This window comes from Patagioenas fasciata, chromosome 3 (genome assembly GCF_037038585.1).
Source record: "Patagioenas fasciata isolate bPatFas1 chromosome 3, bPatFas1.hap1, whole genome shotgun sequence".
Classification (NCBI taxonomy): Eukaryota; Metazoa; Chordata; class Aves; order Columbiformes; family Columbidae; genus Patagioenas; species Patagioenas fasciata.
Window position 1 is genome coordinate 95,329,189 of NC_092522.1, and position 13,470 is coordinate 95,342,658.

At 37.1% G+C, this 13,470-nt stretch overlaps 1 protein-coding gene across 1 annotated transcript in view; it reads left to right on the plus strand.

Moving 5' to 3' along the window:
- LMBRD1 (LMBR1 domain containing 1) overlaps window positions 1–13,470 on the plus strand; it is a 75,426-nt gene that overhangs the window by 23,556 nt on the left and 38,400 nt on the right. The window contains exons 6-7 of the mRNA XM_065835892.2: window positions 4,461–4,549; window positions 5,473–5,546. Of these exons, the coding sequence (XP_065691964.2) occupies window positions 4,461–4,549; window positions 5,473–5,546 (163 nt within the window). The remainder of the gene's footprint in view (window positions 1–4,460; window positions 4,550–5,472; window positions 5,547–13,470) is intronic.

Consider the following 13,470-nt stretch of genomic DNA (forward strand, 5'->3'; position numbering starts at 1 on the left):
GACTGTTGACTCACATCACATCATAAGCGTATGTATATGGACTATATAATATATCCAGTTTAGAAGATTTTGCAGTATCTCTAATAGGTGTCACCTGAATCCTCAGTAGCTATAAGCATGCTTGTTCCTTTCTTCCAGTAAGATGGAACTTGTTTCTTGATTTTTCTCATTGTTCTCTGTTCTCCTAGGCTTGTTCTTCAAAGTCTTCACAGCTTGTAAATTCTGGTGGTTTCTGTGATTGACTTGCAAACCAGACAGCTGTGGTGTTCAGCCTGGGCTTAAATTAGTTATTGAACAGACCTTCCCTGCAGGTACAGACTTGAAACCCACTGATCTAAACAGCAGGAGTATCTGCTGCAGGGAGGCAGGGACTCCTTTAGATACTGATAGGCATTTTAGTATTTCTGGGTTCTAAGTAGAACAATTTTGCTGCTGTTATATGTATGAGGTTGCTTGCTTTCTTTTAAGGTGCTAATGATTAAATAGTAGCATTATCCTAATGCTCTCAAAATGAAAAAGCACCCTTGGTACTGAAGACGCTGCTGCAGAACAATATAATTATTTTTTTACTTCGAGGGAAACTACAAGACCCAGTAGGTAATTCTGGGAAACAGATTAGGTGATTGTGTTGAAGAAATATGTTAACTTTGGATCTAGTGTAATTATGCATATATAAAATAGTGGGTATCTCTGTTTATGTACATTCTTCTTATGAAGAAATTGTGTCTTAGTTGACTGTCTGCACATAAAGGGCCAAAGAGCAGCCTCTTAAGTCCCAGTGTGATAGGAAAGAGGTAAGAATGGTGTAGCTGAAGCTTCTACAGAGGGGCTCAGCTGAATGTGAGTGAAGACCTGTCTTGCAGTGCTGCCTGTACCTGGTGGCTGTGGGAGATTTTCACAGGGTTGGTCAGGATCAGACCAGCATTGAAACAGACTGCAATTTTATGTACTGGACTAAACCTTAGGAGGTTAGGCTAAATGGACTAGAATTCTCATGCACACCAGTTACAAGAGCAAGAGGGGTTGGAATATTTCCTGTTAAGTGCCTAGCAAATCATATGTTGTCTTGTGCTTGCACAACTAGTGCTTCATATCAGGCCAGCCTCTCTTCTGATTGATTTAGCGAGTAATCTGTATCATTAAAACAGGTCAATAAATAGCTTGTTTCCTTTAATGAAAGGTCTACACAAGAAGTCCCTACCCTTTCCTGGTCAGCAGTTCTCAAAGAAGCCATAAAAGCTGGATTAATCTTGAAGTCTAAGAATAATTTATTCTTACCTAGATGTTTACCTTGCTTCATTAGAGATCTGTGTGACTGTTTTGGGAAACACAGTATCTGTTTTGTGCGGGATGATTTTGGAGCTTTTTTTCTGAGTTCATAACACAGCTCAATGAGCAGGATTCCGTTGTCTAGATTGTTAGCAGGAGTAGTATTTATACCTCTTACTCCAGCTGTCTTTTGGAAAGCCTCTTATTCTGGCAAAAATGTGCATGTCTGTAATAGGACTCAACTGCTTTGCAAAGTATCATTAAAAGCGAACTATAGGACAAATTTATACTGGGATACTCAGAACTAGTATTTACTTGTAATGCCTTTAGCTTCTTAGAAATTATCTACTCTGCTTGAATATAGTTGATTTACTCTAAATGTCATGTTCTGGAGGCAAGGGTCTTGCGATAGTACAGTCTACATAAAGGCACCATTATACAGCAGTCTGATTTGAACTAAAATATTTACTCTTGAGGCTAATGAGTGTTTGGTTCCAAAAGGAATGTTTCCCTGATTGTCAGTGTTTGGGATGAAAATGGTTACCTTAAATTTTCTAGAACCATCAACTTTTTAAAATCTATGAGTGTCTGATTAGTCTATAAGTAATTATGCAAATTATATTATAGCAGAATTCACTTTAAGGAAATGCGTTTTAATGTAGTGTTTTAGAAATTATTTTCCTAAGGATGATGGTTAATGGCACTCTTTGATAAAATGATCAAACTTGACCCATCTACACCTGTGTGTTATTAGTCTTGCCAGAAGTTAATAGTTTTAAACTGCTTGTCTTGCATTTACTTTTTTCTGCAGATGAAATATTGATCTAGATCTTAATCATAGTATTCCCAGGGTGTGTTTTAAACAGTGAAACTATTTTGCTTGTGTTCTTAAGATTAGTGCAGTTAATAATTTCATTTATGTCCAGAACTTCCAAGTGTAAGAAATCACATCACATCTGAGCTGCTCTGTTTGCGTTAACTGAATTCTTGGCTGCACCTGTAAACCTCTGCACTAGCTTGTACTCTGTTCACTTGCTGTTAATGGACTGACTTGTTTTGCATCACAATGATGACAAGTGAATGGAGTTATTTAGCACGGAAACTTCTCATTCTGTTCATAGCTACTATGGCTCTTGGGCTGTGTTGACCACTTAGTCAACATAGCATCATTTCCAAGACTTTTGTCAAATTTCTTCTTGCTTAGCCTAGCATGTATGAAGAACAAGCCTGAAGCGTGTGCTGCGTTGATGCAATGGTTGAGCAGTGTTTTAAAGATCCTTTGGGAGCATGGACTGGCTTCAGGTCTGCAGATGGCTAGGCATGCTAACTGCCTCGTTTTAATGGTGGCCTGTTAAGCTAGGGGCCAGAAGTCTGTTTGAGTGTGCTAGTTAGCCTTCTGGCCAGTTTGCTACTAGTTGCGGGACTCTGTTCAGGAGGAGAAATAAGGTTCTTGCTTGCTTGAGACTGAAGTGTGTGAATTTATCGTTCCTGCATTTCTTTCTGAGGCCCTTGGTGCATGGAACAGGAGCAGAATCAAAAGTCTATTTCCTTCAGTGAAAATTTAGCTGAGGATTAGTTGAAGAATGTCCATAGTGGCTACTATGGCTTCTGCTCTGATTGTCTTTCGACATGCTGGTTGTAGGTAGCTTCAGGAAAAAAAATAAACTTATTGCTCTTGGAGGGGTGAAAAAAAGGCAAGCAAGTTATAAATTCCCTAAGATGTTCCATCTCATTTGTTCCTTGCATGTAGTCCACAGATAGCAAATTCATACTGGAAGTAAAATAAAAGGACTTGAGCTCGCTTAGTTTAACCAGAGTCTCCTATTTTAACCCTTTTTTAGCAAATAAACCTGCAGCTGTTTGTGTTGCTATCTCTTCCAAGTAGAAATTTTGCCTAACCTCAGAAATTTTGCCTGCTTTTGTAGTACCTGTGTCTTGATTTTTTTGCCTGGATGCTATCTTACAGAAAGAATTACTGCTAGAGGCAGATAAAAGAACAAAATCTAAAGTCAATAAGCATGCATCAACTTAAGTAAATGATAACCTTAATCTATCTCTTCCACTGTCAAGAAGCTAAAGAGCAAACACTTTTTGAAAGTTGAGATTTTAATTTTTTAAGTTTTAGCTTTGTTTGCAGAGTAGAAGTTTGGTTTTGATGTGATGATTATAACTGCACACAGTTATTCACTAACCTTCGAAACGCCTGCTTGTGTTTCGTACTTGAATTTTGAGGCACAGTCCTGGAAAATGCATGTTTGTTATTCACTTGTTTATTGGGACTTGAAGCAGGGATCAAATTATGTACTTTTTTTTTTACTAAAGTCCAAAAGATACTTGTGAGTGCTCGTTATGGACTTGGGGTTGGGTTCTTGCATTCTTTACCTGAAAAGTTTCCCTCCAAATCTGACATCCATGTAACTTAAAGGCATTCTGATTTATGTCTGGAAGCTGTGGTTTCAGATTGGTATGGGGGTACTGTTTTTCCAGCTGTTACAAAACAATCTGTTGTGTCTGTGGAGATGCTACCGTGTTACTGTTGTTGTTGGACTTCAGATGGTGGGACTGACAGCAGGAAGCTTTCAGCTAGGGGTCTGGTCTACCTGACATTCTTCTGAGTACTGTTTGCTGGTCTCTGCCTATTGGAAGGTTCAAAATATTTAATTTCTCTGCAGTTCAGTTCTCTGGGCCAACTGCAAAACAAGACTAGAATGCAGCAGGTGTGTTTAATTGTGATAATGGAACACAAACACATCCTGTTTGAGTGTTTGATGTGGGAATCATTAATAATTTTATTCTAACTTGCACAAGTGTGGATTTATAAGAATTTGTCTCAATGATGCTTAGTCTTTTTGCTCCTCTGCACATGAGTCAAACCAGGATAGTAAGTGAGATTAATATATCTTTTAATGATGGTTGAGTAGAGTCCTTACCTTTGTTAGGAATGGTAAATAGAAAATCATTTGTTCATTGACTTCAGACCTTACTGCACACAGTTGTACATTTGTCTGCTGATCTAAATATGACATTTGAGGGGAATCTGAAAAAAACAAAATGTTACTTTCAGAATTTTGTAAACCTGATGTCATATAATTTTTCTTCAGGAATAAATGGATTTCTGTTTTCTTAACTTGAAAGTATAATTGTTTTGATTTTTGACTAATTAGGGTGAGAACTTTTTTACTTTCTTACAGTGCTTTTGTTCCTTTGGATATTCCCAACAAGAAGAATTCCACAGAGTGGGAGAAAGTCAAGCTCCTGTTTGAAGAATTTGGAAGTAGTCGTAAGTTTGAGATTTGTTCTGAGCTTTCCTTAAGTTGCTACTAACTTATTTTGGCATACTGGTTGTTGAACAAGAAAACTGTCTTGGTGACAGTTTTCTAGCTTAACTAACTATTCACCTATACACAATCTTTGCAATAAGATTCTCTTCTTTCTGTTTAGAAAAAGACAGTCAGAGCTATCTTGTTGGGTTGGTTTTTTTGTTTGGTTTTTTTCAATTTTAAATATAGCTCTAGTATTTGAAACTTATGAACATTTTGCTGTTAGCTTTGGGGAAGTTATTTGGTATTATCTAGCAAAAATAAATTGAATTTGGTTGTGCTATTCTGTTACTTTTTGGTATTTCTGGAAGGAGGCCAGTAGGCTTGGTCAGACCAAAGATGCAGCTTCTCATAGGGGATAACTATAACAAGATTTCTCAGTTTGTCAATGCTTGATGCATGTTAAGGGGAAAGAAGCACAAAAACTGGCTAATCTGTGTGAGTAGGAATCAATGTTATTGCCCTCTAAATTTTTGATTAACTGGGGGGGTGGACATGGGGGAAAACAAACAGTAGCTCAGTTATGTTGACTGAATGAAAAGTTACCACAGCATTCTGGAGGCCAGAAATAAGTCTTGAAGAGGCATTAGACAGCTAAGGGAGCAAGTTCATTAGTGTCTATTCAGCCATTTAACTGAATGCAACGTCTGTGAACTTGTAGCAAAGGAGAGGGAGCTGTCCTGCTTCTTGCAATATTGGAGGAGGATCTATTATGACAAAAAGCTATGCTAGGTAAATTTTTTCATCTGAGTTGTTATGGCTGGGAACTATGTCTCAATTTTTTTTCCCTCAGTCTTATTAACTGTCCTTCAGAAGCCAATTCAGGAAGAAATTTTCTTATACCTCTACTGTAAGAGTTTTCAATAGGCTTTTTTTTTTCCAGATGGCTTGACTGCTCTTTCGTTTTCCATTAGTTCCTTGACTGTAATTGGAATGTTGGCAGCTATCACTTACACAGTAAGTTGTTATGGCAATGTTCCAGCTTTTTACATTTATGATATTTGCAGTTATCACAGACTACAGCTGTATGGAAAACTGTCATCATGCTAAGTACCTTCAACAGTGTCTTCTAGCTCTGGATTTTCATGGTTTGAAACACTACTTCTGAGTTTTTGGAATGGAAGAAATAACTTTTACTGCAAATTTAAGAACTGCTTATTTGGTACTTGAGCACAGCTCAGACTTAATTTCAACGTGTTTTTGCAAGGGGAGGTCACCGTATTCCTTATGGCTTGTAACTTGTTCACCAGCTCCTCCTGATTCTAAGCCTACATCTCTAGTTCTCCACTGCTAGATGGAGAAAAATACTGCTTTTTTATTTATTTAACTATGGCATAACCTAGGCTTGGTCTGGTCAGTCTACCATACTGAATATAAGCTTTACTACAGCTCTTTTACATCGGTGTTTTTATCTCTAGAGAGCTTTACGAAGAAAAGTCTGACAGAATAACTTGATTTGTAAAGAACTATGCAAAATGTTCTTGATCATAACTGTCTCTTTTTGTAAAAGGCTTTTTTTCATTCAATAATTAAAAAAATGTCTTTAACAGAGAATTGCTTTGCAGTTCTGTATTTCTAGAATTTGCTTAAGGGTAAATATCTATGCATGCCCAGATTCAGTTTAGGTATGAAGAATCTGCAGCATCTTCAGTGATGTGTGCCTTCCATCAAGAATAACTAAAAATTTAATGGCAAATATAGCTTGAAACTGTTTAGAGCCTTGTTTTCTAAAGCATCAGGAATATTCTTAGTTCTAGGTATGCAACTAAACCACTGCAGTTGTTTCTATAGCTTAGAAGGATTCAGGGATGTTCATTCTGTAACTGATTGTAAATCACATAATTAAGACTATGTTAGTTCAACTGTTGTGCTTTAGTGTGCAAAGGAAAGACACCATTTAAATTTATTAGCTTTGGCCAACATTTGATGTTCATGTAGTCACTTGCTTTTCCAATCTGTTTCTTCAGGCACTGAATTATCAGCCTGTTTGTAATGCTGCATGTATTAACTTGTAATCAAGGTAAAATTTTGCAATAAAGAGGAATCTTAACTGCAGGCAAAGCTTTGAAACTTCTGAGGAGTCAGTGTTTACCTGATAGGTTTTGAAGTTCATGTCCTTGCTAAAATAACTTTCTCTTCCATTGCAGCCTGACTCTGATATAGTGAAGTTGTTCTCATGTAACTTTGCTAGTGAGTTCCAAGTGACTCTGTAAGAATAGCTCATGCAATAAGTTATTTTTGAAGCATTGCTAGCCGACAAGATGGCTTGTGCTAACTTATCAGGCACCTATGGTAAAATTTCTGTAGAACAAGGATGTGTTTTATTCATGACTGCGTAAGAGGGTAAGGTACCTGCTAAATACTACTTTCAGACTCTTAAATATAAATTGATTAACAAGCATAGCTAATGATTTTCTGTCTCTTTATACTAGTGGCTTGAGCTGGTGTAAATTGCAGCAGCATTAGAGGAGGCAATTCCATACAGGTTCTCAGGTGTGTCAGAACACTGACAGCTTGGTGGTCATCAGGCTCTGTGCAGTAGGTAGAAGAGCAATTTGGCAGATCAGCTAGTGTGTATCTCAGGTGAGCTAAATTGCTCTCAACTTCAATGACTAAGTGCTTTAACTGGACTCAAATCATAAATTTTATTACTTTAAGCCTTTTCTGACTGGCATGGGTCACTAAATTGTTCAGGCTATATTGCTGCCATCTAGATCATGCGCTGGTCAAAAAAGATCCATACCTTCACTTACCTTGTCAGGTTTTAAATTGGTTTCCCTTAATTATGGAAGGAAAGATTAATCTCTTGTTCAATTACATTACTGCAGAGCACATGTAGTGTTTTTTAACCTCCATAAGACTAACATTAAGAACAGACTCATTAGCTGGGCAAATATCAGTGTTTTTTTACAAACAGCTACATAAGTATGGTTTTTATAACTGTTAATAAACATCTATGTATCTAAAATGCAAGATTATTCAGTCAGCAATAAATCTGTGCAAAATAATGCAATATTTAAAGAAGTAACGTTTCAAAGTCTTTAATTTATTACTGTTACTTCCTACTTCTGTTACTTCTCTATTTTTGAGCACAGATTCATTGTAGGCAATCTGTGCCTACAGTATTAAACTGCTGTCCTCAAAACTAGCCGAACCTGGAAATATGTGACTTCCATTTCATGTTCAATAGTTCAGTGTGCTGTATTGTCTGTGTGGTTTCTCATCTGTGCTCAATGTTGTTGCCTTAGTCTTACTGTATTTAGGACTTGTACAAATACTGGGTGGTAAATGAGGTGAAACATCAAGTATGAGGACTCAAATAGTCTTCTCTGAATTGACTAAATTATGAAGATTTTAGACTGAATTGTTGCTTTGAAAACTTTAGGCAAACTGTCCATGCAGATGTCTGGAGCATGGAATTACTGTTTGCTTTGTTTTTAACTGCTGTATTGGATCATTCTGAAACTATCATTTCCGTTTTTATAGTAGCTGTTAAGGCACAGTAGGAGAAATGAAGGAGCTTTTTCACAGAAGTTTTAGGGATGATCTCACACAGGAGGTGGCTGTTATCTACCTTGGATATGAGTGGTTTTTCTCATTGAGTTACAAATATGTCATGGACAGTGAAAACCACTTACTAGAATGTCTGTGCTCTCGAAGTTGGAGCAGGAATGGATTTTTTTTTTTTTAATGCTCTAGTGTTTTCATTACACTGTACCCTCTGCCAGTGATGGGCAGACTTCCATATGTAAAGCAGTTTCCACCTGTAGCAGCATGACTGCATGAGCTCATGGTCTGAAGAGTGAATTGTGAGTGTGACCTTGACAGCATGAGGTTGGCATGTGTCTGCCTTCCAGTTTATTGTGTGCTGGGCTTTTCCCAGTAGTAAGACTTAAAGCAAAAGTTTCTTCAGCAGCCAACAGTTGCTGGGTTGTCAGACTTCCCTAAACCTCAGGGAGAGGTTGGCCCAGAGTATAGCATCTGTGTCTCTACCAGTCTGGATTACTCTACTCCCTCCATTTGGGAGAAGAAGCAGCATGATTCTGGAAGGAGTAACTGGTTTTTCTCTTGGTAACTTCTTTGCATTGTGGATTTTTTGCTGTGTTAAGTCTTGTATATTAAAGAAAAAATCATTTCCACAAATGCTTAGCAGATGGTAGAGAAAAGGGTAGACATAATAGATGTAGACAGTGTGTGGTATCTGAGTTCCCTTGTCTCTGGACAGACAAGATCTCAGATCTTTCACATGATCACAGAATGGTCTGGGTTGGAAAGGACCTCTGGGGATCTTCTAGTCCAATCTACCTGCTAAAGCAGGTTCATCTAGAGCAGATGGCACAGGAATATGTCCCAGTGGGTTTTGGATGTCTCCAGAGAAGGAGCTTCCACAACCTCTCTGTGCAGCCTGTTTCAGTGCTCTGGCACCCTCAAAGTGAAGTTTCTCCTCATATTCAGATGGGGCCCCCTATGTGTCAGTCTGTGCCTGTTGCCCCTCATCCGTGGGCACCACTGAAAAGAGTCTGATCCCATCCTCTTGACAGCCACCATTCAGATATTCACCTCAGGAAACTTTTACGCTGTGAGGGTGACCAGTCACTGGCACAGGTTTTTCAGAGAGATTGTGGAGTCTCCCTGCTTTGAGATATTCAAGAAACCATATGGACACTGTCTGGGGTAAGCAGCTCTAGGTGTGACCCTGCTTGAGCAGATGTTGGACCAGCTTATCTCCAGAGATCTCTTCCAACCTCAGGGGTTTTGCCTGAAGGATTTAGCAGTGGTACTGATGGGTGGCACTTACTATGTTGTACCTAATGACATGAGATGTCCTTTCTAAGCTTGGCTCTAGCCTATGAAAAGCTTGAGGGGATTGACAATAAGATTGACTCTTTATTGGATTAAATCAATTCTGCAATGCTGCTTTTACTGTTATTGCCTAATTTAACTCACAATGAACAACTTTTTGTTCTATCACAGCTGTTATTTTGTGAGGAAGTTATTTATTAGAGAGTCTTACTATTATTTATTCACCTCAATACAGCTATTGTTCAAAAAACTGCAGTGAGCACTTTGAAAACCAGCATGCAGTATCTTCAGAAATGTGGGTAGTTCTATGTTTTTAGTAACTACTAACTCTTGCAAGACTATCCTGTCAGATTATAGTAATAACTTTTAAATGGCTCGATAGGTGGCAATTTTCAGAAGTTCCTTGTGTGAGTGGGGTAGAGAATATGCATGTTAAGGGAGGGGAGGATAAAACCTTTTAATCTAAGTGATACAAATTACTTTTTTCATCACTTTATAGCTGTAAAAACTTGGTTGTACAAGAAGCAAACTTGCATGCTTCTGTGAACAGATGTAAAGATATTTTTTTAGCCATGGAAGCTGCAGTCAGTGTTTTCTTGTGACTGAGTTGATCCTTACTAGCATGGTCTTCTAGAATATAATACTGAACCTCAACTCAAGTTGCATTTGCTTGCTGAATACACTGAAGAACAGTATTTTTCTCTACATTATTTGCCACTTTGAAAGACGGGGAGGGGGACGAAGATGCAACTAGGGAGGATGTGTATTCTAAATTTTCAACTTTTTACGGGAAAATAATAAGGGTTTTATCAAAAATGTAGATCTACAAATGCTCATAAGTTATTATTACTGACAAGAGCATAAACATTGTCATTTTTCTCAAGTACATGCAATGTTTAAATGAGTAATGTTTAAACTTATTTCTTGGTTTTCAATGTAATCTGGAATTAGTAGCTTTTCTGCTTTAAAACTTAAATAACACAGTCTGGTTTGTGTTCTTTTGGCATTATATAATGTATAATACTGAAGTATAGTACTTGATATTTAAAATTGTTTTGCAAGAAATATGAACAACTGATCCTCAGGGGTGGCTCTGCAAATCTGTGACCTTGATGATTTATACTGACAGCTTTTCGTGTCTATAAACATAGAATATAACAAGAAAAAGATAAATGAAGGCTGCATTGCTTTGTTTGAAACAGTTTCACAGATGATGTAGTTTGCATCTATTCTTTCATTAATGTGTTTTCAATTGAAATGGTTTTTCGTTGCCTTAGGTATTAATACAATAGTTGTTGTCAGCTCCAGATTGCTATTTGAATTCAAGGCAGAATAATGTATTACTTACACAATGATAGGCAGATTAATTTTTGAGTCATCTCGTGCATCTCATTTAGCATGTCCTTGAAGGATTATTATAATTGGCTCTGTAATTTTTCCAAAATGTCTGATAAGCATTGATTTCTTACGAAAGTGTACTGATCCTTTTTCCTGAAAGAGGTGTTACAAAGCTCAGTTTGTCTACTGACAAATTAATGACTTTTTTACACCTAGTTTTTGTTCAGAGTATGATTTACTTTTCTTGCAGTTGACTTATTTTCATTAACAGCCAAAAAGCTTAAAGCCTTTTATAATCTATGTAACCTTAAAAGCACTCATTTACCACTGATTTTATTTTAAGTAGTCATCAAACAGTTACTGAGCAGTCCAGAAGTTAGTAGCATTCATCATCATTACCACTTAATCACTTCAATGCCCATTCTTAAATATAAAAGAAATGTAGTTATTTGCTTATGTTCACTTCTCCATACATCAGTAAATAATCAAAACAGCAAAACAATGAGTGTTCTGTAACAGCCTGATTCCTACTACACTTTTTGAGAACTGTAGATACTGAAATGCTGGATCATTTATAGTTTTATACTTGGCGATTGTAGAGTTGTGGCTTGAAATGTTAGTCTTTTGGTTGGTAATGCTCTTCTAAGCCTGCTGGAGCAATGCAGAAGATGGCAGTTGGGCTAAATATTTATGTTCAGTATTACAACTGAGTCAGAGTTAACTTTTCTATGCATAATATGTCCAATGACCGCAAGTTCACTGTGTGTAGTAAAACAAGTGTAGTGCAGAGATTGTCATACTTGATTTCTGCGTCTTGCAAACCTTGACTAGATTTTTTTGTACACTTAAACATCTACAAATAAGTGAGACAGTCTTTGAGTGTGTATGGTGGAGAAAAAATATTAATATGAAAAAATAAGGTGAATGTGTAGTAAGATGTTGTAGTGATGAATGTTAGAGAAAACGATAAGTACTCAATGCTTTGTTCATGTCGTGAATAACATACTACAGGAAATATGATGCTGAACATGCCAGTTCAATTTGGTCAGTCTGTTCCATGATTTGAGGGCTTTTTTTGATAGCAGTGTTATTCAAAAATGTATATGCTTTTATAGTAGCTGAAGATTGGATACTAAAACTTGCTATGAAAGAACTGATTTTGCTAGTTAACATGTTGGATGACTTTCTAAGCTCTATGGCATGCGTTTTTTAAAACAAAGAAACCTCAGCAGTCTGTGAGATGGTATGCCGTCTTCACATGCATTTAGGAGGCTTTCTTCTTTACTCTTCACAATTTGATAGTGGCTCACATGTCCTTCCTAATGTTTGACATGCCTAAAGGTATTCTGGAAGTAAGAGTCTTGAATTCTGTTTTTTCTTTAGAATGGTAGTATGTATGGATAGCCAGAGATGGAAACTTCTCAAGAAAACTGTGCAGTGCAAGTACACAGAGGAGAAAGGTGCAGTTTCAAGAAAGGTAGAGTCCTAGTTCGTCTTGTAGAAGTTCAGAAGTGTTGCCTGCATTGGTGTGACATATGAAAGTGCACCACATTGAGACTGTAACTGGAGTAGTGTGCCTGATCCATCAGAAGTAATGCTGACAAAGGTGCATCGTATCCATGTGAAATAGTGTTTGATATAGGCAACTGAACAGTATCCATTGGTATGAGGGATAAAAGGTATCATAACATGATTTCCCTCGTGCGTAGTGTAATTCTAATTAAAAGCTAATTAGGTTATGAATACCAAAAAAATATTTTCAATACAAGAATATTATTGGAATGGAAGGGTTTTTGTGGGACACTTGTATTGAAACTAACTAGCTTGTACTTGACTTATGTTTCTTTAAAGCACTGTGTATCTTAAACTAGAGTTCAGCTGTTTAACTTGAATGGATGCATTTTTGATCATGTGTTGTTAGAACTGAACATTTTGTCTTTCATGGTGTCACTTTCAGGTGAACTCTTGAAACAAGCTGTTTTAAGACAACAACTTTTGAAGTTGTGATCATTTCTTATGCTTTTTATACAGGGATATAATTGTTTTCTTTGTGGCTGTTCTTTTTTACTTCGCTAGAGGGCAGTGCTATGCAAGAAATGTTTCCCAGTATTTATTTTTGTGCTTTTTGCATAAGGTTATATATGCACCTTTTAAAACACATCAGTGATAGCACTCAAAAGCCATATCTGCTAGATCTATGAACTTCTAAAATAAATGAAATGGGGAGTCTTTCTGCTCTGCTATGCAAGTATTTCCTGATAATTTATTGAAATCGCATGTTCAATTCTTAAAAATACCTTTAATGAGGAACTTGGTAAACAACCTTCAGTTACAGTGTGGGTTGTGTGCCAAAATGATCAGAAACAACTTGCATGTTCTGTTTATCTCTAACAAGGAGAGATTATCCTGTTTGGGCCACAAGTTGATCATTAGACCATGTCTTATTAGGTGAACATAGTGCATGTCGGAAGTGAAACATAATCAACTTCTAGTTAAACTGTAATGCCTGATGGCTTCCTTTTTGCACTAGGTGTTCAAAATTAGCTTTAACTCTTTTTCCAAAGGCATTTGTTATATTCATTTCAAAGTTTTTTTCCCCGTGTTCCTTGTGACTGATCCGGGTGGTTATTAGGTGTTCCCACCTTAATATTACACCCTTTTTGAGTGGAACTCTTTGGTAGCTTGTGCAATTTAAAACTGTTTAATTAATGGTTTAGGTTCCCTGATGTAGTTGCTTGCT